The 27,400-nt window shown below is 50.2% G+C and overlaps 1 protein-coding gene across 1 annotated transcript in view; it reads left to right on the top strand.

Moving 5' to 3' along the window:
- The window catches only part of LOC132970601 (histone-lysine N-methyltransferase 2C-like), an 89,874-nt gene that overhangs the window by 37,105 nt on the left and 25,369 nt on the right, over positions 1–27,400 (top strand). The window contains exons 32-67 of the mRNA XM_061034461.1: positions 435–557; positions 649–984; positions 1,088–1,161; positions 1,921–2,214; positions 2,735–2,860; positions 4,110–4,695; positions 6,139–7,010; positions 7,576–7,878; positions 9,066–9,433; positions 9,600–9,790; positions 9,890–10,282; positions 10,484–10,809; positions 10,909–10,996; positions 11,353–11,709; positions 11,877–11,988; positions 12,073–12,157; positions 12,240–12,303; positions 12,438–12,670; positions 13,326–13,733; positions 13,992–14,099; positions 14,180–14,980; positions 15,060–15,308; positions 15,577–15,774; positions 16,461–16,625; positions 18,501–18,636; positions 18,792–18,906; positions 19,057–19,232; positions 19,357–19,460; positions 19,546–19,677; positions 20,348–20,390; positions 24,430–24,548; positions 24,625–24,723; positions 24,884–25,084; positions 25,244–25,371; positions 26,405–26,600; positions 26,690–26,899. Coding sequence (XP_060890444.1) covers positions 435–557; positions 649–984; positions 1,088–1,161; positions 1,921–2,214; positions 2,735–2,860; positions 4,110–4,695; positions 6,139–7,010; positions 7,576–7,878; positions 9,066–9,433; positions 9,600–9,790; positions 9,890–10,282; positions 10,484–10,809; positions 10,909–10,996; positions 11,353–11,709; positions 11,877–11,988; positions 12,073–12,157; positions 12,240–12,303; positions 12,438–12,670; positions 13,326–13,733; positions 13,992–14,099; positions 14,180–14,980; positions 15,060–15,308; positions 15,577–15,774; positions 16,461–16,625; positions 18,501–18,636; positions 18,792–18,906; positions 19,057–19,232; positions 19,357–19,460; positions 19,546–19,677; positions 20,348–20,390; positions 24,430–24,548; positions 24,625–24,723; positions 24,884–25,084; positions 25,244–25,371; positions 26,405–26,600; positions 26,690–26,899 — 8,519 coding nt within the window. The remainder of the gene's footprint in view (positions 1–434; positions 558–648; positions 985–1,087; positions 1,162–1,920; positions 2,215–2,734; positions 2,861–4,109; positions 4,696–6,138; positions 7,011–7,575; positions 7,879–9,065; positions 9,434–9,599; positions 9,791–9,889; positions 10,283–10,483; positions 10,810–10,908; positions 10,997–11,352; positions 11,710–11,876; positions 11,989–12,072; positions 12,158–12,239; positions 12,304–12,437; positions 12,671–13,325; positions 13,734–13,991; positions 14,100–14,179; positions 14,981–15,059; positions 15,309–15,576; positions 15,775–16,460; positions 16,626–18,500; positions 18,637–18,791; positions 18,907–19,056; positions 19,233–19,356; positions 19,461–19,545; positions 19,678–20,347; positions 20,391–24,429; positions 24,549–24,624; positions 24,724–24,883; positions 25,085–25,243; positions 25,372–26,404; positions 26,601–26,689; positions 26,900–27,400) is intronic.

Here is a 27,400-nt window from a genome sequence, read left to right as displayed (position 1 = left end):
CAGAGAAGGTAGGCGCTTTTAAGACACGCCCCACACGGCCGTGTTTGACGCCCCTCGGTTTGTCAGATATGAGAGCAGTTATCAGGTCAACAGGTGTTGCAGCGATGGAAGCGGTCAAGAGAAGTGGTTCAGATAGAAGTGATTGTACCCGACAGTTAAAAGGCAAACGTCAGAGAAAAGTTTCAACATGTTGAATCAACTGAATTTGGTTGAAGGTTTAATGTGTGTGTGTGTGTGTGTGTGTGTGTGTGTGTGTGTGTGTGTGTGTGTGTGTGTGTGTGTGTGTGTGTGTGTGTGTGTGTGTGTGTGTGTGTGTGTGTGTGTGTGTGTGTGTGTGTGTGTGTGTGTGTGTGTGTGTGTGTGTGTGTGTGTGTGTGTGTGTGTGTGTGTGTGTGTGTGTGTGTGTGTGTGTGTGTGTGTGTGTGTGTCTTCAGAGCTGGAGGGGAAGGACGTTGAGGAGGTGTTCACTGCTGTTCTCAGTCCAAACCGCAGCAACAGCCAATCAGAGCAGAGCCAACACACACACACTGGGAGCAAGACTAACACACACCTCCCAGGTACACACACCACCCAGATGCTGAAACAGGTGCATTGTGGGAGTTTTTTCTGACTGAAATGATGAATTTATTTTTGACTCTTTTCCTCCAGCTGCTTCGTTTCCTCGTCTTCCTCTGATGAACGGCCTGATGGGAGCCGCCCCTCACTTCACCAACACTCCCATGATGCACAGCGTGGCTCAGGGTCCAGCAGGTTTCAGGTTGCCCCCTCCGGAGAGCCATGCCCCTGCTCAGCACTCAGGCCCCGCCCCCCGCCCGGCTTTGACCAATCAGGCATCAGCAGGCGAGGGGGAGCAGGATGTGATGTCGACGGCTCAGAGAGGAACGCTGAAGTGGGAGAAAGAAGAAAGTCTGGGAGAGATGGCGACTGTAGCACCGGTCCTCTACTGCAATACCAACTTCCCCCACCTGAAGGAGCAGTATCCTGGTATACACACACACACACATTATTATTATCCTTCAGACACACAGACAGTTTAAAAAGTTATGACACAATTTAAACATTTTGTGTGTGTGTGTGTGTGTCTCAGACTGGTCCAGCAGAGTGAAGCAGATCACTAAGATGTGGAGGAAAGCCAGCTCTCAGGACAGAGCGCCCTTCGTGGTGAGTTTAGTTTTTTTGTGGTGTTTTGAGTTTTTCTGCCTCTGACATGCTCGTCCATGGAAGCTCACTGAGTCAGAGGCCTGATGTTTCCTCTCTGCTGGATCAGAATAACTCCTGGAGAGTCCCTCTCTCTGAGCTCTGATTCACATGAAGCCTCTCTGAGTATCTAAAGTGGAACCAGAGTCCGTCATCATAAAGGGACAAACAGCAGAGATGTCTCTGCTGGAAACTCCCCGACAGAGTGAAACTCAAGGTTGCCCCCTCCGGAGAGCCATGCCCCTGCTCAGCACTCAGGCCCCGCCCCCCGCCTCAGACGTGTGTTTTACAAACAGGTCCAATGCAGCAGGAAGACGCTGCTGCAGCTTATGCACAAAATGGGCAGATTAGCACGCCATTAAAAACAAATAAATGCCTAATCTCATCACAATTGACACGTAAACTGTCTGTTTTTTTTTTCATAGTCCACTGCACAGCTCCTACATTACACCTTTTTGTACATTTGTGTTTTTTATATTTGACATTTTTAAATTCTATTTTATATATTGTAATATCTTCTAGTTGTTGCTAGTTCTGCTTTATTGTTAATTGTTTAGCACCAATACACCAAGTCAAATTCCTTGTATGTGTAAATGTACTTGGCAATAAACCAGATTCTGAAGGTCAGAGATGACGACTGTATCAACCTCCTAACTGGCTGTCAAATAACATCTGGTCACATGAAGTATGTACCTGTTAACCCGGTGTTTCTCTCACTGGCAGCAAAAAGCTCGAGATAACCGGGCTGCTCAGCGAATCAACAAGGTGCAGCTTTCCAACGACCCGCTCAAACGCCAGCAGAACCTGCAGCAGCAGCCCCTGCAGCAGCAGCCCCTGCAGCAGAACCTGCAGCAGAACCTGCAGCAGAACCTGCAGCAGCAGCCACTACCTCCACCATCTCTGCCTCTTCCTCTCCCGGGACCTTATGACCCTGTTACCATGGAGATGGACGGGACATTCAAGGACCCGCTGAGGCCCAGAGAGTCTGAACAGGAGCAGGAGTGGAAGCTGAGACAGGTAGGCAAAGTTCAGTTTGTTTATGTCTTTTAACTCATCACCTCAATCATGACGTAGAGACGGAGAGAGAAACCAACACCCAACTCATTCAGGAGCTCACTCATCAGATCAGAATAAAATCCAGTAAATCCATCTGTCAGATCACTCACATGAAGCGTTCTGAAGGTCTGCACCGGGTTTTCTTTCACACCGCTTTGGTCTTAAAACAAACTGAACGTCCTCTTGTTTCTGCTCCAACCCAACATGTAGTGTGTGTGTTGTGTCTGTAGGGGGCAGTGTGTAAAAAGTCTTCTTCCTGTTGTGACACACGTCATGCTGCCGTCCAATCACGGCGCTCGGCAGGACAGGTGTTGGTTTCTTTGCTCTGAGCGGTAACCATAGTAACCAGCAGGCTGCATGTCAGGGGGGAGACAGGAAGTCAGATGGAGGGGAGGGTTGGGGGTCAGATGTTGTCATGATGAAGTTGATGTGTCCCCCCCCTCCCCTCACACTAACGTTGTCATTAATTGTCATTAAAAAGGGGGAGGTTAATGAGAGATGGGGAGCCGGTAAGAAGAGGCAGCAAAGTCTCCCCCCCCTAAAATCACCATCTGATAAAGATTGTCCCTACCAGGCACCTGTAGCAGGAGGGGGCACAGAGGCTCTGGTAAGATCTCAAAGAGAACCTGTTCCAGGCAGACTTCCTGGATACTCCACCTTCTGAAATCCTCTAAGAACAGAAGAGGACTTCAGACGGACGACCTGGGTCGGTCCTGCTCACCTTCTCTGGGCCGGACGAGCAGTTTTGCATGAGGTTACCATGGAAACGAATAGAGTTAATGAAAGTTAAATGACTGAAGACTTCATATGTGAAGAGGAGTTGACCCAGAGTCGGTGTTCAGGACCAGAGTCTGTCTGAGAACTGTCTGATTTTTCTTGTTCAGGGATGCTGCCTCACTCTGATTGTGTCTCTGCTGTCGTCCTGTAAACATCCTGAGAACAGCTCCAAACCGGTGTGTTCTGTGTGTGCTGGAGGACGACAGCAGCGTCACACTCACTGTGAGGTTCAGGTGTGAAGGATCAGGTGAGAGAGAGAGACAGACAGGAGAGAACAGACAGCAGGTGGAAAATATGAATCAGGTTTTCAACAAACAGTTCTACATCCAGACGACAACATCTATTCTAATTTTCATAAAAAACACTGTAGTACACATGCCAGGCCAGTAGGTGGCGCTGTGACTTTGTAATGAAACAACACAATCATGAACACATCCTCGCCCTTCATCAGAGCGGTAAGGTGTAAACATACAAACATGATGAACATACCAACGTTTGTGTGGACGGACGATGAGGTGGAGTGACCTTAATCGAGGAAAGGAGATTTTACTTACAGAGCTCAGGGGTCCACCATTGTTGTTGTAGTCCATCTACTCACTCATGGCTCTGAACTGTAAGCGCACTGAGCATGTGTGAAAAGTCGTGTTTTCTAGCACCCAAAACGCTGTTGTCTTGTAAACAAAACATCAAAATGCAACAAATTTTACAGATTTTTAGCTGAAATCGTCTCCCCCCCCCCCCCCGGCTCCTCGACCTGTGACGTCATCCATCACTGATCCTCCACATTTACTGAGAGACAGAGAGAGAGCATAACTAGCTGTCATACCATCATGTTTGAGCTCCACCTGCAGAGCGCGATCAGCTGTTTGACGTGTGTGTGTGTGTGTGTGTGTGTGTGTGTGTGTGTGTGTGTGTGTGTGTGTGTGTGTGTGTGTGTGTGTGTGTGTGTGTGTGTGTGTGTGTGTGTGTGTGTGTGTGTGTGTGTGTGTGTGTGTGTGTGTGTGTGTGTGTGTGTGTGTGTGTGTGTGTGTGTGTGTGTGTGTGTGTGTGTGTGTGTGTGTGTGTGTGTGTGTGTGTAGCAAATGCGTCAGAAGAGTAAGCAGCAGGCTAAGATCGAGGCGACTCAGAAGTTGGAGCAGGTGAAGAACGAGCAGCTCCTGCAGCAGAGGCAGCAGCAGCTGTCCACGGGTCACCTCTCCCCGGACGCAGGAAGCCGCAGCCCCATGACGCCGGGCCAGCAGCCAGTCGCCGGGGGCAACGCCTCGCCCCTCCATCTCCACGCCTCCAGAGAGGGGCCGTCCAGACAGCACCTCTTCCAGAGTTCAGGACTGACCGACGACGTCTTCCTCAGACCACAGGCTCCTCCCCCCTCTGGCTTCTCCTCGCTCCCTCACTCCCCTCACTCCTCCTCCCCTCTACACCAGCCCCCCTCTTCCCCCCAGATGTTCTCCCCTCCCTCCTCCCGCCCCTCCTCTCCATGGGACCCCTACAGTAAGGTGGTAGGGACTCCTCGTCCCGCCTCCTCCCAGGCGGGTGTCCCTCCGGCCCCCCAGCTGCAACGCCACAATTCCCTCAGCTCGCCGGCCCACGATGCCTTTGGATCTCCTGTACCCTCCCCCGACTCCAAAACTCCTGACATCACCAGGACTCACGTACCTCTACCAGGTAGGTTCTCCTCTGATCCATAGTTACTCCTCCAGGTTTCCATCTCCTTCTTGTTTCCTCCTCTTGTTTCCTCCTCTTGTCACTGTCTCCTCTCCTTGTTTCCTCCTCCTTTAAATCGTCTCCTCTCCTTGTTTCCTCCTCTTGTAACTGTCTCCTCTTCTTGTTTCCTCTTCTTGTTTCCTCTTCTTGTTTCCTCCTCTTGTAACTGTCTCCTCTTCTTGTTTCCTCTTCTTGTTTCCTCCTCTTGTAATTGTCTCCTCTTCTTGTCTCCTCTTCTTGTTTCCTCCTCTTCTTGTCTCCTCTTCTTGTTTCCTCTTCTTGTTTCCTCCTCTTGTAATTGTCTCCTCTTCTTGTCTCCTCTTCTTGTTTCCTCCTCTTGTAATTGTCTCCTCTTGTCTCCTCTTGTTTCCTCTTCTTGTCTCCTCTTCTTGTCTCCTCTTCTTGTTTCCTCCTCTTGTAATTGTCTCCTCTTCTTGTTTCCTCTTCTTGTTTCCTCCTCTTGTAACTGTCTCCTCTTCTTGTCTCCTCTTCTTGTTTCCTCCTCTTGTAATTGTCTCCTCTTCTTGTCTCCTCTTCTTGTCTCCTCTTCTTGTTTCCTCCTCTTGTAACTGTCTCCTCTTCTTGTCTCCTCTTCTTGTTTCCTCCTCTTGTAACCGTCTCCTCTTCTTGTCTCCTCTTCTTGTTTCCTCCTCTTGTAACTGTCTCCTCTTCTTGTCTCCTCTTCTTGTTTCCTCCTCTTGTAACTGTCTCCTCTTCTTGTCTCCTCTTCTTGTTTCCTCCTCTTGTAATTGTCTCCTCTTCTTGTCTCCTCTTCTTGTCTTCTCTTCTTGTTTCCTCCTCTTGTAACTGTCTCCTCTTCTTGTCTCCTCTTCTTGTTTCCTCCTCTTGTAACCGTCTCCTCTTCTTGTTTCCTCCTCTCTTGTCTCCTCTCCTTGTTTCCTCCTCCTTTAAATCGTCTCCTCTTGTAACTGTCTCCTCTTCTTGTTTCCTCCTTGTTTCCTCCTCTTGTAACCGTCTCCTCTTCTTGTTTCCTCCTCTCTTGTCTCCTCTCCTTGTTTCCTCCTCCTTTAAATCGTCTCCTCTCCTTGTTTCCTCCTCTTGTAACTGTCTCCTCTTGTAACTGTCTCCTTGTTTCCTCCTCCTTTAAATTGTCTCCTCTTCTTGTTTCCTCCTCTCTTGTCTCCTCTCCTTGTTTCCTCCTCATTTAAATCGTCTCCTCTCCTTGTTTCCTCCTCTTGTCACTGTCTCCTCTCCTTGTTTCCTCTTCCTTTAAATCGTCTCCTCTCCTTGTTTCCTCTTCCTTTAAATCGTCTCCTCTCCTTGTTTCCTCCTCTTGTAACCGTCTCCTCTCCTTGTTTCCTCCTCTTGTAACTGTCTCCTTGTTTCCTCCTCTTGTAACTGTCTCCTCTTCTTGTTTCCTCCTCTCTTGTCTCCTCCTCTCAGTGCTGCAGCAGAGCAGAGCAGGTATGCTGACTCCTCCCTCGACCTCTGACCTTTCTGCCCGCCTTGTGGCCTTACGAACAGCAGAGACGTACCAGCGACCTCCTCACTCGGGCGCCGGCCTGCGAGCTGCGGTGCCGGATTTTTACAGTCGGGCGGGTGAGCTGGTCCAGCAGGGCGGGTTGTTTAAAGCCCCCATGCCCCCCCAGCACCAGTCAGAGGGTTTTGGTCCTTCAGGAGGAAGGAGGGACCCGTCCAGACCCACAGACCTGGGCTTTGCTCTAACCCACTCCCAAGACCCCTCCTACCCCCCCAGTCCGCTGTCAGGACTTGGCTCCCCCCACCGCAGCCCCTACACCCAGACTCCTGGTACCCCTAGACCTGACTATGCCCAACAGACCCCTGACCCCTTTACCCAGCAGTCCCCTCTGAGCTCCCGTCCCTCGCCTGACCCGTATGCCAACCCTCAGACTCCTGGTACGCCACGGCCACACTCTGACCCCGCCTACCTCGCCACACCGCCTTCACTCAGACTAGACCAGTACAACCAGCAGTCTTCCAACCGCCGGCCGTCCCCCTCCCACCCAAACCTCGACCCCTATTCCTCAAATCCAGGGACGCCGCGCCCTCCTGCCAACGAGCGCTTCCCTCGGTCACCTGGGAATCAGCGGAGCTCTGACCCCTACGCCCAGCCCCCCGGTACACCACGCCCCTCACCCGACCCCTACGCCCAGCAACCCTCTACCCCGCGGCCCCAGAAGCCTCCTGAGCCCTTCAGCCAGGCCCCGGCAGAAACCTTCACTCCTTCAGGGTCATCCCCGCTCGCTCCAGGACTGACAGGAGATACGATGACCTTCAACACATTACATCACCAGGTAACACTTTACATGTCTTCACCAGTAAGACCAGTACATCCTGTCTGTATTTGAGGGTCTCTCAGGGGGGAAAGGTTTAAAGTGTCGGTCAGTTAGTGTGCAGCTCTTTTAGTACCATCAGCGTCCACCAGTGGGAGTTTGTAATCTGCTGGCTCTGTGCCCCCCTCCTCTGATCACCTGTTGTCTTTGACTGAGGAGTCATTACAATCAAAGCAGCGCTCCACAAGCTTTACTTACTGACACCGCTGTCTGATTTAACCCTCAGGCATCAGTTTAATTTACGACCCTCTGAAGTCACTAAGTACAAAAATCACTTCCAAAAAACTGATATAAAAATAGAACAGATTGATATTTTTTTTCTACTTTTTTCTACATAAATCTCTTAAACAACTTCAGCCCTGCTCAAAACTACCAAACATTCAATCATTTTTAGGAATTTAACCCTTTAAATGCCAGTTTGATTACATGATTCTGGCATTTAAAGGGTTAAATTCCTAAATATGATTGAAAGAGTTCAGCTGCAGTCGAAGGAGACGGTTTGATATCATTATTTGTTTTTTATCAGTTGCAGCAATCTCCAGGACGACAGCATCAACATCAACAACAACAACAACAACAACATCAACAACAACAACAACAACAACAACAGGACTCTTTTCCCAGAACACCCGGCGGCCAAACCCAGAAGCCATCTGTGATGTCAGAGGACTTCTCAGGATTGGCTGGTCAGACTCCAGGTCACAACCCCTTTGAGCAGGGTCATATGACACCAGACAAGACATCAGCCAATGAAATGCCAGGTCTGGCTGCAGATGGACCAATGAGCATGCTGCCGCAGCTCGGAGATTCAGAGGAGAAACTGAGACAGGTAGGACATGTGTGACTCAGGCACTGACCTCTGCTGACCTCTACTGACTTCTACTGACCTCTACTAACGTCTACTGACTTCTACTGACCTCTACTGACCTCTGCTGACATCTACTGAATTCTACTGACCTCTACTGACCTCTACTGACTTCTACTGACTTCTACTGACCTCTGCTGACCTCTACTGACTTCTACTGACCTCTACTGACTTCTACTGACCTCTGCTGACGTCTACTGACTTCTACTGACCTCTACTGACTTCTACTGACCTCTACTGACCTCTGCTGACGTCTACTGACTTCTACTGACTTCTACTGACCTCTGCTGACTTCTACTGACCTCTGCTGACGTCTACTGACCTCTGCTGACTTCTACTGACCTCTGCTGACGTCTACTGACCTCTACTGACTTCTACTGACCTCTACTGACTTCTACTGACCTCTGCTGACGTCTACTGACTTCTACTGACCTCTGCTGACGTCTACTGACTTCTACTGACCTCTGCTGACGTCTACTGACGTCTACTGACCTCTGCTGACTTCTGCTGACGTCTACTGACCTCTGCTGACTTCTGCTGACGTCTACTGACCTCTACTGACGTCTACTGACCTCTGCTGACGTCTACTGACTTCTGCTGACCTCTGCTGACCTCTACTGACCTTTACTGACCTCTGCTGACCTCTACTGACCTCTACTGACCTCTGCTGACGTCTACTGACCTCTGCTGACCTCTGCTGACGTCTACTGACGTCTACTGACCTCTGCTGACTTCTGCTGACGTCTACTGACCTCTGCTGACTTCTGCTGACGTCTACTGACCTCTGCTGACTTCTGCTGACGTCTACTGACCTCTACTGACCTCTACTGACGTCTACTGACCTCTGCTGACGTCTACTGACTTCTGCTGACCTCTGCTGACCTCTACTGACCTCTACTGACCTCTGCTGACCTCTGCTGACCTCTACTGACCTCTGCTGACGTCTACTGACCTCTGCTGACCTCTGCTGACTTCTACTGACTTCTGCTGACCTCTACTGACCTCTACTGACTTCTGCTGACCTCTACTGACCTCTACTGACTTCTACTGACTTCTACTGACTTCTGCTGACCTCTACTGACTTCTACTGACCTCTACTGACCTCTACTGACTTCTACTGACTTCTACTGTTCTCTGTGTGTTTGTGGCAGCGTCAGCGGCTGCGGCAGCTCATCCTCAGACAGCAGCAGCAGAAGAGTGCACTACGACAGGAGAAAGGACTTCAGGAGGCCTCTGGTGCGTCTGCGCCTCCTGCTGCTCCTCCTGGCTCAGCCCCTGCTAATGTAACTCAACACCTCTGGTCCCAGGAGGACTCCTCTGCTCCTCCAACAGACCTGTTTGGACGCCCTCCACCCCCGTACCCTGGCACAGTGAGGCCTGCTGGGGCAGGGGGGGCTCTGGGCCCCAGGTTCCCTGGAGGTTTCCCTGGGGAGCAGCAGAGGAGCTTCACCCCCACAGAGCCTCCTTTCCCCAGGCAGAGCCTCCCCAGACAGCAGGGAGTCAGAGGACCTGCCCTGAGGTGAGAGGTCCTGACCTGCTCTGGTCATGTGTCTCTCCTCTCCTCTTCCTATTCCTCCTTTACTTCTTTCCTTTCCTGCTCTCCTCCTTTGTCACTCTTTTCTCTTCACTCTGTTCCTTCTTCCTTTTCTCCTTCCTGTACTCACCTGTCTCCCCTCTTTTCTCAGGTTCAGCATTCCTCCAGGAGCTCAAGCGGCTCTCCAGGACTCATTCTTACGTCCTCCCCAAGGAGCAGTGCCTGGATCTGGTCTGGGTGTGGTGGAAGGAGTCCCAGTCCAGATGAGGAGGCCGATGTCTGGGGACTTCACGGGTATCCGACCCCTCACTGTTCCCAGTGCTCCCACTCACATGATGCAAGGTGAGACAGAAACCAGCAGACAAAACCTGTTTGACATTTATATACCACAACAGTAGGACTTTCAGATGAGGGACTAAGTCTTACATTCTTCCCCCCCAGGTGTACCCCAGGCCTTCCTCCCTCGCTCCCTCCCCCTCCAGCAGCACAGCATCATGGGACAGCCCTACATCGAGCTTCGACATCGCGTCCCTGAAAACCGTCTGAGGCTGCCCTTTTCGGACCTTGAAGGCGCCCTCCTACACCCCAGAGACCCCCACGCCTCTGCAGTCAGACCCGCTCAGGGGGGCAGGATGGGGGAGGGGCCGCTGGGCCAGCAGTCGGGGATGGAGCAGCACTTGAACCACACAGCGACGTTGACACAGAGCGGCGAGACGGCAGGAGCCGAGGGGATAGAGGAGCACCTGGAGGGGGAGGACTCGGCTGTGAAGGACCTGGAGGACGTGGAGGTGAAAGACCTGGTGGACCTGAACCTGAACCTGGACCCTGAAGACGGTACAGAATCACATCTCTCACTTTCTGATCGTTCTGTTAGTCGTTATATCTTCTGTCTCACATGTTCTTCATTTGGAGCCTCTTTTCTTAAAGTGACATCAGCTTGAATCATTGTAGAAGAAGAAGAGAGGACAAATAAACACAGAGCGAGCTAAAGGGTGCACAAAGAGTGTTTATATTTAACTCGTTTGGTGTTTTCAGGTAAAGAGGATCTGGATCTGGGTCCTAACGACCTCCACCTGGACGACTTCCTGCTGTCGGGCAAGTTCGATCTGATCGCCTACGCCGACCCCGAGCTCAATCTGGAAGACAAGAAGGACATGTTCAACGAGGAGTTGGACCTGGGCGAGTCGGTGGAGGAGAGGGAGGGCGCCAGGAAGACAGACAGCCACGCCCACCTGATGAGTCAGGTCAAACAGGAAGTCAAAGACAGCGTCAAGACAGAAGGCATAGATGGCAGACCCACACCTCCTCCAGGAGATCTAGGGGGCGTCGGCCAGCTCGGCTCCTCCCCCCTCGTCATCAAGGTGAGTGAACGGGTGACACCCGTCAGAGTGAACAGGTGATCGGTCACACCCGTCAGAGTGAACAGGTGATCACTAACTCTTCTCTCATGTGTCCTCCAGGAGAAGGGGGAACACTGTGGACCTGCTGCCCAGGATCAGGCTCTTCTGTCGGGGACGGCTCCCCGGGGTCAGCCCCCGATGGCTGGAGGTAAACGAACCTTTATACATCGATAAAATCATCCGACTCGTCTCTCCTTCTTCTTCTCATCTTCCCTCCCCTTCACCTCCTATTCTCTACTCCTCCTCATTTGTCTCCCTTTGTCCTCCTACTCCTCTTTCTCTGCCCCCCCCTTTTTCTTTCCACCTCCTCTGACATCCTCCTCCTCTGTCTCCCCCCTTGTACTCCTCCCTCCTTCTTTCTTCTACATGAAATAATGATAAGACTATGATAAGTAAAGGACGACAGATGAGCAATAATTGAAGTTAAAAATGTATCATGATTCAGATGTAAACTTGTAAAACTTACTAAAGGCCTCCCCCCCTCTTTCCCCCCCCTCTCCTCAGGTCAGCAGTCCCTCCTCCCTCAGAGACCATTTGGACCCTCGGCTCTCTTCACCACGCCTCCTCAGGGCCCCCCTGCCAGTCCTCATCCGCTGTCCCTCCAGCCCTCCCAGCCTCACCTCCTCCTGAACCCCCAGACCCAGCCCCCACACCCGGGAGACCCCTCCTCACAGGCCCAGAGCCAGGCCACCTTCCTTCAGAACCAGAACCAGGACCAGGACCGTCCTCTGCTCCTGGAGGAACAGCCGCTCCTCCTGCAGGACCTCCTGGACCAGGAGCGTCAGGAGCAGCAGCAGCAGAAACAGATGCAGGCTCTGATCAGACAGAGGCCTAACCCGGACTCTGTGCTGCCCACCATGGGTAAGACCAGGACCACAAGAGACTGGCAACTGGAGGAGACTCTTTCAAAGTTCTTACTGTGTGTGTGTGTGTGTGTGTGTGTGTGTGTGTGTGTGTGTGTGTGTGTGTGTGTGTGTGTGTGTGTGTGTCTGTGTGTCTGTGTGTGTGTGTGTGTGTGTGTTCCACAGACTTTGACTCCATCTCTGACCCCATCATGAAGGCTAAGATGGTCGCTCTGAAGGGAATCAACAAGGTGATGAGCCAGAGCAGCCTGGGACTGAACCCCATAGTTATCAACAGGTACGACCCCCCCCGTCTGTCTCATCAGTTATATCCCCCGTTTGTCTCGTCCCCTCACCATCTCTATCTATGTGTGTTTGTCAGGTTCCAGCAGGCTCCGGGGGCCCCTCCAGCTCCTGTGGCCCCGGGTCCAGAGGGGACTCCTCAGACTCCACAGCTGGTGGGACAGGTGTGTACATCCACATCCAGATGTGACAGAGTGCAGAGCTGTGCAGCATTAAACACAATAACTGTTTTTATCTTCCTGTCAGGACGGGAAGTTGAACCCCCCAATGACGAGACCAAACCCCCCCAGCTTCGGCCCAGGCTTTGTCAGTGAGTATCAGAGACTCTACGCTAGCCTCTGATGACAGCACATTTAAAATAAGAAAACCATCAAAAAGTGGTTTTCATCTCCTGAGTCTCCGTTTGATCTGTGATCGATTGATCGGTCTGTGTCGCCCCCTCAGACGAGTCTCAGCGGCGGCAGTACGAGGAGTGGTTGGGGGAGACGCAGCAGCTCCTTCAGATGCAGCAGCGCCTCCTGGAGGACCAGATTGCCGCCCACCGCAAGACCAAGAAAGCTCTGTCGGCCAAACAGAGAACGGCCAAGAAGGCGGGCCGGGTGTTGGGCGAGGAGGACACCGCCCAGCTGAGAAACATCACTGAACAGCAGGGGGCGGTGCAGAAACAGCTGGAGCAGGTAGACCTGCACACAGAGGACACATCGTTCTCTCATGCTCACTGAAGCTTCAGTACTAAAGCAGAACTAATGTTTTGAGTTTGGACTGCAGTACACCTTTTAAACACTAGGTGTCAGAGTTGCATACTGCTCCTTTAAGGAACCATGTTTTGATCTACATCCTTGGTAATACCTTACTGTCATTCAGATTCAGCTTCTTTATTGTCCCACAAGGGGAAATTTGTGTTGCAACAGGAGCACACAGAAGACAAGACACACAAGGACAACATCACCATAAAACATAAACCAAAACTAATTTAAAAAATCAGACAACACAGCAAAATATAAAACCAAATAAAAAAAGAGCCCGTACCAGAATGGAAATTCAAGTTATTAAAGTGCAAAATGGAGGTGTGCAAAAAGAGCAACAAATAGCTAAGTGTTGTTTAACATATTAATTGCACTTGGTACAAATGAGACCTGGAGTCTTTTAGTCTTCCTCACAGGAGCTCTAAAACGACTACCTGAGGGTCAAAGGTCAAACTCACTGTGAAGTGGCACTGTGATGTGTTTTTAAGTTGAGCTGTTTGTTTATGTGCAGTGATGAAGATGTTCTCATGAGTTCAGACACATGAGGGTCTGGGGTCTCTAAACGTCTTGTTGTGTTTGTGTTCAGATCAGGAAGCAGCAGAAGGACCACACTGAGCTCATTGAGGACTACAGGACCAAACAGCAGCACAGAGCCCTGACACAACCAGCCGGCCCCCCCGTCATGCCTGCAGGAGGACCCCCCGTCCCCCAGCCCATGGTGTCCATACAGCCCCACCCAGGGGGCCCCACGTCCACACGGCTCCCAAACGTCCCCCCTGGTTGGACCCCGGGCAGCGGGGCCTCAGGAGTCATGGCGCAGAGGATGCCCCCCCATCTACCCCGTCAGATGCCCCCCAACCTGCCTATCACCCCCCAGGCTCCCACACACACACCCACTCCTCCCATGGTACCTGGACTCCGCGCTCCCACTGCGGGCTTCACTGCCGGCCCCCAGGGGCCCCCAGGAGCAGCAGGCGACGGAGCCTCTCGACAGGTAACTCACCTGGAACAACTTCGTCAGAGCTCATGTTCCTGTTCCAGAGCTGTGTGTGTGTTCAACGTGTGTGTGTGTGTGTGTGTGTGTGTGTGTGTGTGTGTGTGTGTGTGTGTGTGTGTGTGTGTGTGTGTGTGTGTGTGTGTGTGTGTGTGTGTGTGTGTGTGTGTGTGTGTGTGTGTGTGTGTGTGTGTGTGTGTGTGTGTGTGTGTGTGTGTGTGTGTGTGTGTGTGTGTGTGTGTGTGTGTGTACTTTCAGGTGAAGTTTGATGATAACAACCCGTTCAGCGAGGGTTTCCAGGAGAGAGAGAGGAGGGAGAGGCTGAGGGAGCAGCAGGAGAGACAGAGAGTTCAACTCATGCAGGAGGTAACACACACTCACACGCGCGCACACACACACTCGGCTGCTAACAGGAAATAGGAACACAGATGTGTGTGTGCTCTCAGGTGGAGCGTCACCGGGTCCTGCAGCACAGACTGGAGCTGGAGCAGCAGGGGCTCCTAGGGGCCTCAGTGGGTCTTGGAGGTGTGGCCCCGCCCCAGCCTGGAGCTGTGAGACAAACACCTGGAGCTGCAGGTTCAGCTGGGGCAGTGGGGGGGGACAGTCTGTCCCAGATACCCTTCTTCAGCTCAGAGCTACCCCAGGACTTCCTCCAGTCCCCTCCTGCCTCCAGACCCCCCCCTCAGCACCATCCAGCCCAGAGCTTCATAGGAGGACCTGGGCCGAGGCTCTCGGGCCCCACCGGGCCCCCCGCCCTCGGACAGGTTCAACAGGCTGGTGTGACCCCCAACCATCCTGGAACTCAGGCTCATCGATTCGGACACGACTCCTCCTCCTCATCCCCTTCTACCCCCCTCCACCCCTCTTTCCCCTGCTCCTCCTCTGGAGGACCCTCCTCCCTCATGCAGCTCTACTCTGACATCATCCCTGACGACAAACCAAAGAAGAAGAGGAACAGGAAGAGGGACGGAGATGACACAGGATCCAGGACACCGCTGTCATCACACTCTGATGACATCACTGCCCCGCCCACTCCAGCTCTATCAGACACTTCCTGCTCCACGCCGACCCGGGGCAGTATGGACCCTTCAGACCTGTGCGCCTCTCTAAGCTCCTCCCTCTCCGGCCTGGCTCCATCATCAGAACTGGAGAGGCAGCTGTCGGTGATCTCTGCCCAGCAGAGATGCTCCATCCTGGGCATGGAGTCTCAGAGAGGCCCCCTGTCTGCAGGTCGTCTGGAGGTCAAGGTAAGCAGAGTTCATGACGTGATTACACACATTACCTCTAAACTCAGGTGTGTTAAGTGTCTGTGTGTTTGTTCTGCAGGAGGAGCATGAGGAGAGAGGAGCGTGTGGAGGAGGTGTAGTGAAGATGGAGGAGGGCGGGGCTGATGGATTCTCCTCCCCCTCTGGAGACGGAGGAAAGGAGCTGCTCAGACACCTGCTGAAGGACAAGGGCTCTCCCACCACCACGCAGCCCCCCTCCGGCCAAGCCCCGCCCACTGCCTGCCGTCAGCTGTCCAGTGAGAGCATGCGGTCTGAGGAGGAGGACAGGCCTGGTTCCCATGGCAACGTGGTGAGGAGTCAGATTTTAACCTGCGTTTGGACACACAGAGGAGTAGTAAAGAATATTTAAAGTTACTTTTGATATTTAGAAGAACTTCATTAAACAGCTCGTCATTTAGTTTGTTTGGTACATTACATTTTTAAAAATGATAACTATTCCTTTCTGTTAGCTACCTCAAAGCTTGTTGAGCTAGTCTTGGTTTGGTTTAATGACAGAACTGTGACCTCTGAGCTGACATGTTACCGTGGTTACCATGGTGTCCTCTGCCCTCCTGCAGGTGATGACGGACGGTGCAGGTGTAGATCTGCTGGACTCGTTCAGCAGGAAGAAGGTGCAGCGCTGTAAGAGACAAGCTCGGCCGGAGAAAGACAAAGCTCCTCCCAAAAACAAGAGGAGGAAGAAGGAGGAGGAGGAGAAGATGCTCCACTCCTCCTCGACCACCTCCCCCTCCGACTCCCTGACCCACCTCACACAGGTAGACCGACCCTGTCTCCCTGAAGCCCTCCTCTGATTCCTTTGTACCTCGTTTGTTTCCTCCAGTAATGTAACTTCCTGCATTGTTGTTAGCATGCTAATGTTAGCGCTCTTTAGTTAGCACGTAGCTTCACATTGTTGTGTTGGCATGCTAATGTTAGCACTCTTTAGTTAGCACGTAGCTTCACATTGTTGTGTTAGCATGCTAATGTTAGCGCTCTTTAGTTAGCTCGTAGCTTCACATTTCATGTAAACTGACACAGAATGAGCGTGATCTAAAAACTCTTACTAACATCCAAATAATCAGTGAGTATGTTCTTCTCTCTAGTTCTTGACTAAAACAGCTTTTATACACAAGGGGAGGAGCCGGCCGTCCCGTCCATGTAAACACGGCTCTGACAACAACACAGCCAGCGGGACTCGAGCTTCTCCCTCATTGTAGACAGTCATGACTCAGACACATTTACACATTTACTTGATTTATGAAACATTTAAAATGTTGCACATTCTAACTTTAATGTTTTGGTATTCTGATACGAGTGATCATTAAAATAACAAACATCTTATCGTTTAAAATGACGCCGTTTCAAAACCGCGTTGAAAAATGGAACATTTTGACATCCTCAGTACGAGCTCTTATCAGCTGATGTCTGTATTGATTATTAACTCCCCCTCACCCCCCTCCAGCAGCTGACCGTGTTGCCCCTCATGGAGCCGGTTCTGGCGGTGGATTTGAGTCTGTTCCCCCCGTACGGCAGCTCCTCTCTGGGCTCGGACTCCAGACTGACGGGCTCCTTCGGTAACGGCTGTTTGGAAGGAGTCACCGACTACTACTCACAGCTCATATACAAGGTACATACACAACTACACAGCTGTACATACACAACAACACAGCTGTACATACACAACTACACAGCTGTACATACACAACTACACAACACAGCTGTACATACACAACTACACAGCTGTACATATACAACAACACAGCTGTACATACACAACTACACAGCTGTACATACACAACTACACAGCTGTACATACACAACTACACAGCTGTACATATACAACAACACAGCTGTACATACACAACTACACAGCTGTACATACACAACTACACAACACAGCTGTACATACACAACTACACAGCTGTACATACACAACTACACAGCTGTACATACACAACTACACAGCTGTAAATACACAACTACACAGCTGTACATACACAACTACACAGCTGTACATACACAACAACACAGCTGTAAATACACAACTACACAGCTGTACATACACAACTACACAACACAGCTGTACATACACAACTACACAGCTGTACATATACAACAACACAGCTGTACATACACAACTACACAGCTGTACATACACAACTACACAACACAGCTGTACATACACAACTACACAGCTGTACATACACAACTACACAACACAGCTGTACATACACAACTACACAGCTGTACATACACAACTACACAGCTGTACATACACAACTACACAGCTGTAAATACACAACTACACAGCTGTACATACACAGCTGTACATACACAACAACACAGCTGTAAATACACAACTACACAGCTGTACATACACAACTACACAACACAGCTGTACATACACAACTACACAGCTGTACATATACAACAACACAGCTGTACATACACAACTACACAGCTGTACATACACAACTACACAACACAGCTGTACATACACAACTACACAGCTGTACATACACAACTACACAACACAGCTGTACATACACAACTACGCAGCTGTACATATACAACAACACAGCTGTACATACACAACTACACAGCTGTACATACACAACTACACAGCTGTACATACACAACTACACAGCTGTACATACACAACAACACAACACAGCTGTACATACACAACTACACAACACAGCTGTACATACACAACTACACAGCTGTACATACACAACAACACAGCTGTACATACACAACTACACAGCTGTACATACACAACAACACAACACAGCTGTACATACACAACTACACAACACAGCTGTACATACACAACTACACAGCTGTACATACACAACAACACAACACAGCTGTACATACACAACTACACAGCTGTACATACACAACTACACAGCTGTACATACACAACTACACAGCTGTACATACACAACAACACAACACAGCTGTACATACACAACTACACAGCTGTACATACACAACTACACAGCTGTACATACACAACTACACAGCTGTACATACACAACAACACAACACAGCTGTACATACACAACTACACAACACAGCTGTACATACACAACTACACAGCTGTACATACACAACAACACAACACAGCTGTACATACACAACTACACAGCTGTACATACACAACAACACAGCTGTACATACACAACTACACAGCTGTACATACACAACAACACAGCTGTACATGCACAACAACACAGCTGTACATACACAACTACACAACACAGCTGTACATACACAACAACAACACAGCTGTACATACACATACAACACAGCTGTACATACACAACAACACATCTGCAGTGACATCATCCTGAGATACACAGGGTTTTATTTTAATTTTATTTTTTTTAACTGTATTGCTTTGTACAGCACTTTGATTTAAAGCGCTTTATAAATCTATTTATTATGATTATTTACCTTTACTGAAACGGATATTTACACCCCCCCCCCCCCCCAGCAGAATAACCTCAGTAACCCGCCGACACCGCCCGCCTCTCTGCCTCCCACGCCGCCGCCCGTCGCCAGACAGAAACTGGTGAACGGCTTTGCGACGACAGAGGAGCTGTCCCGGAAAGACATAACGGAGCAGGAAGGTGAGAACAGCTGTTATTAAACCCCCACTATGACATCACAGTGACAACACTTTAGTAATGATTGTTTCATATAAAATCAGTGAGTGTTATTGTCTACATACTTCCATTAATTCTACACCATTAAAGGTTTTTCAACCCTCTCTTTATTCTCCCAGTGAAAGGTGTGAAGCAGAAGGGGGAGGGGCTTCTGGGTCTTAACCACGCCTCAAAAACTGTGGATGTCCCCGCCTCCCTGCCGACCCCGCCCCACAACAACCAGGAAGAGCTAAGGTACGTAAAAAAAAAACCTGATCCAAATCAAATAAAGTTAAACTTCACAGGAGCAGCTGAGACACTTCTTCTTCTCCTTTTGTGCTGACTCCTCCCTTCTTGTTCTTGTTCTTGTTCTTGTTCTTCTGCTTCTGTGGTTTTCCTCCTCAGGGTCCAGGATTCGTCAGAGCGCGACAGCCCGGAAGGCTTCGTCCCATCGTCGTCTCCAGAGAGCGTGGCAGACATGGAGATCAGCAGGTACCCTGACCTCTCCTTCATCAAACTGGAGCCGCCCTCGCCGTGCCCCTCGCCTACATTACCCATCATCCCCTGTGCCTGGGGAAAAGGTCAGTCATCATTCATGTCAAAACATTCCGGGAGCACATCAGGTAGCATCAGGCGGGTTTAGTAAAATCAGATAAAGTCTTAAACATTTCTGTGTGTGTGTGTGTGTGTGTCCAGGCTCTGCAGTGAAACAGGAAGTGAAGGTGGAGCCTAACCATCAGGGTCCTCCTTCCTGCTCCAACACAGACCTGGTTACCATAGCGATAACCCTTAACCCTTTTGCTGCTCAGGTGAGTCTCTCTCTCTCTCTCTGTGCATGATGAGTCTTCAGTAGCCCCTCCGTCTTTACGACGTCCAGATGGCGGTGTCTTACAGAGTGTAGCAGGTGTGATGGCAGCAGTGGCCGAGCTGCTGAGGGTCCCCGTCCCCGTGGACTACCAGCTGAATCGACCCCCTGGCCCTGAACGCAGCTCTCTGGCTCTGCTGGCTGGAGTCCGAGTGCCTGTGGTGCAGGTAGGATAACACACACACACACACACACACACACACACACACACACACACACACACACACACACACACACACACACACACACACACACACACACACACACACACACACACACACACACACACACACACACACACACACACACACACACACACACACACACACACACACACACACACACACACACACACACACACACACACACACACACACACACACACACACACACACACACACACACACACACACACACACACACACACACACACACACACACACACACACACACACACACACACACACACACACACACACACACACACACACACACACACACACACACACACACACACACACACACACACACACACACACACACACACACACACACACACACACACACACACACACACAGACAGACAGACAGACACAGAGATGTCAGCCGAGGGACCCGCCCCCGAGCTGTGATTGTACCTCTTCATTTACTTCATGTTTATGTGAATGCTGGACACTGAAACACAACACGCCTTTATTTGTTTATTTTAATGTTTTTTTATATTCTTATTACTGAACTCCTAAAAAGGAAAATAATAAAAACATTTTTATTTTGTTTTTAATTCAGACAATCAAAATATAACATGATTATGTTCTGACTGTGTGTGTTTAGGGTGCAGCTGGTGTCAGACAGCAGAGGCCTCCACCTGTAACAGGTAACACTTTGTCTGTTTATTCTTCCTGTTTCTCTTCCTCTCTCCTCTTTCCTCTCCTCTATCCTCTTTCCTCTCTCCTCTCTTGTTCCTCTTTCCTCTCTCCTCTTTCCTCTCTTCTTGTTCCTCTCTTTCCTCTCCTCTCTTCTTGTTCATCTCTCCTCTCTCCTCTTTCCTCTCTCCTCTTTCCTCTCTTCTTGTTCATCTCTCCTCTTTCCTCTCTCCTCTTTCCTCTCTTCTTGTTCCTCTCTCCTCTCTCCTTGTTCCTCACTCCTCTCTCCTCTTTCCTCTCTCCTCTCTTCTTGTTCCTCTCTCCTCTATCCTCTCTCCTCTCTCCTTGTTCCTCACTCCTCTCTCCTCTCTCCTCTTTCCTTTCTCATCTCTCCTCTCTTCTTGTTCCTCTCTCCTCTCTCCTTGTTCCTAACTCCTCTATCCTCTCTCCTTTTTCCTCTCTCCTCTCTTCTTGTTCCTCTTTCCTCTCTCCTCTCTTCTTGTTCCTCTTTCCTCTCCTCTCATTTTCCCTCTATCCTCTCTCCCCCTCCTTGTTCCTCACTCCTCTCTCCTCTCGCTCCCCTCTCCTTGTTCCTCTCTCCTCTCATCTTTCCTCTCTCCTCTCTCCCCTCTCCTTGTTCCTCTCTCCTCTCTCATCTCTCCTCTCTTATTGTTCCTCTTTCCTCTCTCCTTGTTCCTCACTCCTCTATCCTCTCTCCTCTATTCTCTATCCTCTCTCCTTGTTCCTCACTCCTCTATCCTCTCTCCTTTTCCCTCTCTCCTCTCTTCTTGTTCCTCTTTCCTCTCTCCTCTCTTCTTGTTCCTCACTCCTCTTTCCTCTCTCCTCTCTCCCCTCTCCATGTTCCTCACTCCTCTCTCCTCTCCTCTCTCTCCCCTCTCCTTGTTCCTCACTCCTCTTTCCTCTCTCCTCTCTCCCCTCTCCTTGTTCCTCACTCCCCTCTCCTCTATCCTCTCTCCTCTTTCCTCTCTCCTTGTTCCTCACTCCTCTATCCTCTCTCCTTTTTCCTCTCTCCTCTCTTCTTGTTCCTCTTTCCTCTCTCCTCTCTCCTCTTTCCTCTCTCCTCTCTCCTCTCTCCTCTCTCCTTGTTCCTCACTCCTCTCTCCTCTTTCCTCTCTCCTCTCTTCTTGTTCCTCTCTCCTCTATCCTCTCTCCTCTCTCCTTGTTCCTCACTCCTCTCTCCTCTTTCCTTTCTCATCTCTCCTCTCTTCTTGTTCCTCTCTCCTCTCTCCTTGTTCCTAACTCCTCTATCCTCTCTCCTTTTTCCTCTCTCCTCTCTTCTTGTTCCTCTTTCCTCTCTCCTCTCTTCTTGTTCCTCTTTCCTCTCCTCTCATTTTCCCTCTATCCTCTCTCCCCCTCCTTGTTCCTCACTCCTCTCTCCTCTCGCTCCCCTCTCCTTGTTCCTCTCTCCTCTCATCTTTCCTCTCTCCTCTCTCCCCTCTCCTTGTTCCTCTCTCCTCTCTCATCTCTCCTCTCTTATTGTTCCTCTTTCCTCTCTCCTTGTTCCTCACTCCTCTATCCTCTCTCCTCTCTTCTTGTTCCTCTTTCCTCTCTCCTCTCATCTTTCCTCTCTCCTCTCTCCCCTCTCCTTGTTCCTCTCTCCTCTCTCATCTCTCCTCTCTTATTGTTCCTCTTTCCTCTCTCCTTGTTCCTCACTCCTCTATCCTCTCTCCTCTCTTCTTGTTCCTCTTTCCTCTCTCCTCTATTCTCTATCCTCTCTCCTTGTTCCTCACTCCTCTATCCTCTCTCCTTTTCCCTCTCTCCTCTCTTCTTGTTCCTCTTTCCTCTCTCCTCTCTTCTTGTTCCTCACTCCTCTTTCCTCTCTCCTCTCTCCCCTCTCCATGTTCCTCACTCCTCTCTCCTCTCCTCTCTCTCCCCTCTCCTTGTTCCTCACTCCTCTTTCCTCTCTCCTCTCTCCCCTCTCCTTGTTCCTCACTCCCCTCTCCTCTATCCTCTCTCCTCTTTCCTCTCTCCTTGTTCCTCACTCCTCTATCCTCTCTCCTTTTTCCTCTCTCCTCTCTTCTTGTTCCTCTTTCCTCTCTCCTCTCTCCTCTTTCCTCTATCCTCTTTCCTCTCTCATCTCTCCTCTCTTCTTGTTCCTCTCTCCTCTTTCCTCTCTCCTCTTTCCTCTCTCCTCTCTCCCCTTTCCTCTCTTCTTGTTCCTCTCTCCTCTCTTCTTGTTCCTCTCTCCTCTCTCTCCTCTCCTCTCTTCTTGTTCCTCTTTCCTCTCTCCTCTCTCCTCTTTCCTCTCTTCTTGTTCCTCTCTTTCCTCTCCTCTCTTCTTGTTCATCTCTCCTCTTTCCTCTCTCCTCTCTCCTCTTTCCTCTATCCTCTTTCCTCTCTCATCTCTCCTCTCTTCTTGTTCCCCTCTCCTCTTTCCTCTCTCCTCTCTCCCCTTTCCTCTCTTCTTGTTCCTCTCTCCTCTCTTCTTGTTCCTCTTTCCTCTCTCCTCTCTCCTCTTTCCTCTCTCCTTGTTCCTCACTCCTCTATCCTCTCTCCTCTCTTCTTGTTCCTCTTTCCTCTCTCCTCTCCTCTTTCCTCTCTCCTCTATTCTCTCTCCTTGTTCCTCACTCCTCTATCCTCTCTCCTTTTCCCTCTCTCCTCTCTTCTTGTTCCTCTTTCCTCTCTCCTCTCTTCTTGTTCCTCACTCCTCTTTCCTCTCTCCTCTCTCCCCTCTCCATGTTCCTCACTCCTCTCTCCTCTCCTCTCTCTCCCCTCTCCTTGTTCCTCACTCCTCTTTCCTCTCTCCTCTCTCCCCTCTCCTTGTTCCTCACTCCCCTCTCCTCTATCCTCTCTCCTCTTTCCTCTCTCCTTGTTCCTCACTCCTCTATCCTCTCTCCTTTTTCCTCTCTCCTCTCTTCTTGTTCCTCTTTCCTCTCTCCTCTCTCCTCTTTCCTCTATCCTCTTTCCTCTCTCATCTCTCCTCTCTTCTTGTTCCTCTCTTCTTGTTCCTCTCTCCTCTCTTCTTGTTCCTCTCTCCTCTCTCTCCTCTCCTCTCTTCTTGTTCCTCTTTCCTCTCTCCTCTCTCCTCTTTCCTCTCTTCTTGTTCCTCTCTTTCCTCTCCTCTCTTCTTGTTCATCTCTCCTCTCTCCTCTCTCCTCTCTCCTCTTTCCTCTATCCTCTTTCCTCTCTCATCTCTCCTCTCTTCTTGTTCCTCTCTCCTCTTTCCTCTCTCCTCTCTCCCCTTTCCTCTCTCCTCTCTCCCCTTTCCTCTCTTCTTGTTCCTCTCTCCTCTCTTCTTGTTCCTCTTTCCTCTCTCCTCTCTCCTCTTTCCTCTCTTCTTGTTCCTCTCTTTCCTCTCCTCTCTTCTTGTTCATCTCTCCTCTTTCCTCTCTCCTCTTTCCTCTCTTCTTGTTCCTCTCTCCTCTATCCTCTCTCCTCTCTCCTTGTTCCTCACTCCTCTCTCCTCTTTCCTCTCTCCTCTATCCTCTCTCCTCTCTTCTTGTTCCTCTCTCCTCTCTCATCTCTCCTCTCTTGTTCCTCTTTCCTCTCTCCTTGTTCATCTCTCCTCTATCCTCTCTCCTCTCTTCTTGTTCTTCTTTCCTCTCTCCTCTATCCTCTCTCCTTGTTCCTCACTCCTCTATCCTCTCTCCTTTTTCCTCTCTCCTTTTTCCTCTCTCCTCTCTTCTTGTTCCTCTTTCCTCTCTCCTCTCTTCTTGTTCCTCTTTCCTCTCCTCTCATCTTTCCTCTCCTCTCTCTCCCCTCTCCTTGTTCCTCACTCCTCTCTCCTCTCATCTTTCCTCTCTCCTCTCTCCCCTCTCCTTGTTCCTCACTCCTCTCTCCTCTCTCCTCTCATCTTTCCTCTCTCCCCTCTCCTTGTTCCTCTCTCCTCTCTCCTCTTTCCTCACTCCTCTCTCTTCTCGCTCCTCGGTTGAACCTGAAGGAGCCTCCAATAAGGAGCCTACCAAATCTCTTATGCATTTGTTTTGTTTATTTCCCTCATCACACCTCCACCTGTCCCCTCCCTCTGCTTTCTGTCCCGCCCCCTCACCTATGATTGACACCTCTGTTTATTCTCTGTGTTGCTTGCAGGTGTCAGAATGAACTACATCCAACATGGTGGCTCTGCTGCTGCCTCCAGGCCTCAGTGCTGCTGCCACTGCAAGGTGCTTCTGGGAAATGGAGTCCGCATTGTCAAGGAGCTCAAACAGGTAAGAAAAACTTCAGACATGTTTTAAACACTGAAACAAACATGGCGGACAGGAAGTGACTGTGTGTGTGTTGCAGGAGGGCCAGTCAGGACCAGGATCCAGTGTGGTGTTCTGCAGTCCAAACTGCTCTGCCCTCTACAAACCTGACGTCCAGAGCAGAACACCTGGAAACAAGGTGAGGCTCCAGGTCAGGTTATCTTTGAATGATCAGACAACAGCTGTGACTAAATCAGCCTGAAGGGGGCACCACTCTCCTTAGAGGTGTTATGTTGTGAACCTGTCAGATAATGTCATGGCATGCAGGTGATGACATCACAGGGTGTGTCTGTCCTCAGGTTGCGGCGCCCGTCATGTTGCCTGGATCTGAGAAGCCCCCTCCCAGCAAAGCGCAGCATCAGTACACCAGCAACATGTCCTCCATCACTGTCCACTCCCTCCTCCAGACTCCTCCCACATCCTCCTCCTCCCCCCCTCTCTCCTTCCCCCCTGCCTCTGCCATCACCATGGAGACCAGGCCCCGCATAGACAGCCTCAAGGTGGGAGTGTTAAAAAATAAAACATCACAAGTCAGGATGCTAAAATGTAATCACCACTCTGGCACACTCTTACTCTTTGACACCATCGATAATTAAAATAAAAAGGATAACTTTAGTTGATTGGTTACCTGACAGACAGACCCTCTGATTGGTTAACAGGTGAAGGTGAAGTTAAAGCCCCGCCCCCGAGCAGTCACAGGTGGAGAGGACTCACTGTCGTCTCGGCACCTGAAGAGGATGAAGAGCTGCCGCTGGAGACGCTGGAGCGTTAGCATCACATTCAGCAGGTTAGCATGTTAGCGTTACACTATGCAGGTTAGCATATTAGCATCACACTCTGCAGGTTAGCATGTTAGCATCACACTCTGCAGGTTAGCATGTTAGCATCACACTCTGCATGTTAGCATCACACTATGCAGGTTAGCATATTAGCATCACACTCTGCAGGTTAGCATGTTAGCATCACACTCTGCAGGTTAGCATGTTAGCATCACACTCTGCATGTTAGCATCACACTATGCAGGTTAGCATGTTAGCATCACACTCTGCATGTTAGCATCACACTCAGCGGGTTAACATGTTAGCGTCACACTCTGCAGGTTAGCATGTTAGCGTCACACTCTGCAGGTTAGCATGTTAGCGTCACACTCTGCAGGTTAGCATGTTAGCGTTACACTATGCAGGTTAGCATGTTAGCGTCACACTCTGCAGGTTAGCATGTTAGCATCACATTCAGCAGGTTAGCATGTTAGCGTTACACTATGCAGGTTAGCATGTTAGCATCACACTGCATGTTAGCATCACACTCTGCATGTTAGCATCACACTCAGCGGTTTAGCATGTTAGCATCACACTCAGCGGGTTAACATGTTAGCGTCACACTCTGCAGGTTAGCATGTTAGCGTTACACTCTACAGGTTAGCATGTTAGCATCACACTCAGCGGGTTAACATGTTAGCGTCACACTGCAGGTTAGCATGTTAGCGTTACACTCTACAGGTTAGCATGTTAGCATCACACTCAGCGGGTTAACATGTTAGCGTCACACTGCAGGTTAGCATGTTAGCGTTACACTCAGCGGGTTAACATGTTAGCGTCACACTCTGCAGGTTAGCGTGTTAGCATCACACTCAGCGGGTTAGCGTGTTAGCATCACACTCAGCAGGTTAGCGTGTTAGCATCACACTCTGCAGGTTAGCGTGTTAGCATCACACGCTGCAGGTTAGCGTGTTAGCATCACACTCAGCAGGTTAGCGTGTTAGCAGCACACGCTGCAGGTTAGCGTGTTAGCATTATTTAAAGTTTGTCTTTTTTTCTCAGGGGGCCATGTAACCCGAATGAGGCGGTTTCCATGCCAACAGAGGAGGAAGTTGATGTGCTGCTAACAAAGCTGGGGGTGTGTCTGCGTCCTGATCCTTTACCCAAAGATCAGCGGAGGTGTTGTTTCTGTAACCAGCAGGGAGACGGACTGACAGACGGCCCTGCCCGCCTCCTCAACCTGGACCTGGACCTGTGGGTGAGTCTGAGGGCGCCGCTCCACTTCACTCAGGACAACTCAGTTAATATACACAATATACTAACTGTGTGTGTGTGTGTGTGTGTCAGGTGCACCTGAACTGCGCTCTGTGGTCCAGCGAGGTCTATGAGACTCAGGCTGGCGCTCTGATCAACGTGGAGCTCGCTCTGAGACGAGGTCTGACTCTGCGTTGTGCTTACTGCCAACGCACCGGAGCAACGAGCGGCTGCAACCGCCTCCGCTGCACCAACACCTACCACTTCACCTGCGCGCTGCTCGCCCACTGCACCTTCTTCAAGGTAACACACTGAAATACACACACTGAACACACACACTGAACACACACACTGAACACACACACTGAACACACACACTGAACACACACACTGAACATACACACTGAACACACACACTGAACATACACACACTGAACACACACACTGAACACACACACTGAACACACACTCTGAACACACACACTGAACACACACACTGAACATACACACTGAACATACACACTGAACATACACACTGAACATATACACTGAACATACACACACTGAACACACACACTGAACATACACACACTGAACATACACACTGAACATACACACACTGAACATGCACACACTGAACACACACACACTGAACATACACACACTGAACATACACACACTGAACATACACACACTGAACATACACACACTGAACATACACACTGAACATACACACACTGAACATACACACTGAACATACACACTGAACATACACACACTGAACATACACACACTGAACATACA

This window comes from Labrus mixtus, unplaced genomic scaffold (genome assembly GCF_963584025.1).
Source record: "Labrus mixtus unplaced genomic scaffold, fLabMix1.1 SCAFFOLD_115, whole genome shotgun sequence".
NCBI classification, from domain to species: Eukaryota; Metazoa; Chordata; class Actinopteri; order Labriformes; family Labridae; genus Labrus; species Labrus mixtus.
This window is presented reverse-complemented; position numbering and strand designations above follow the sequence as displayed.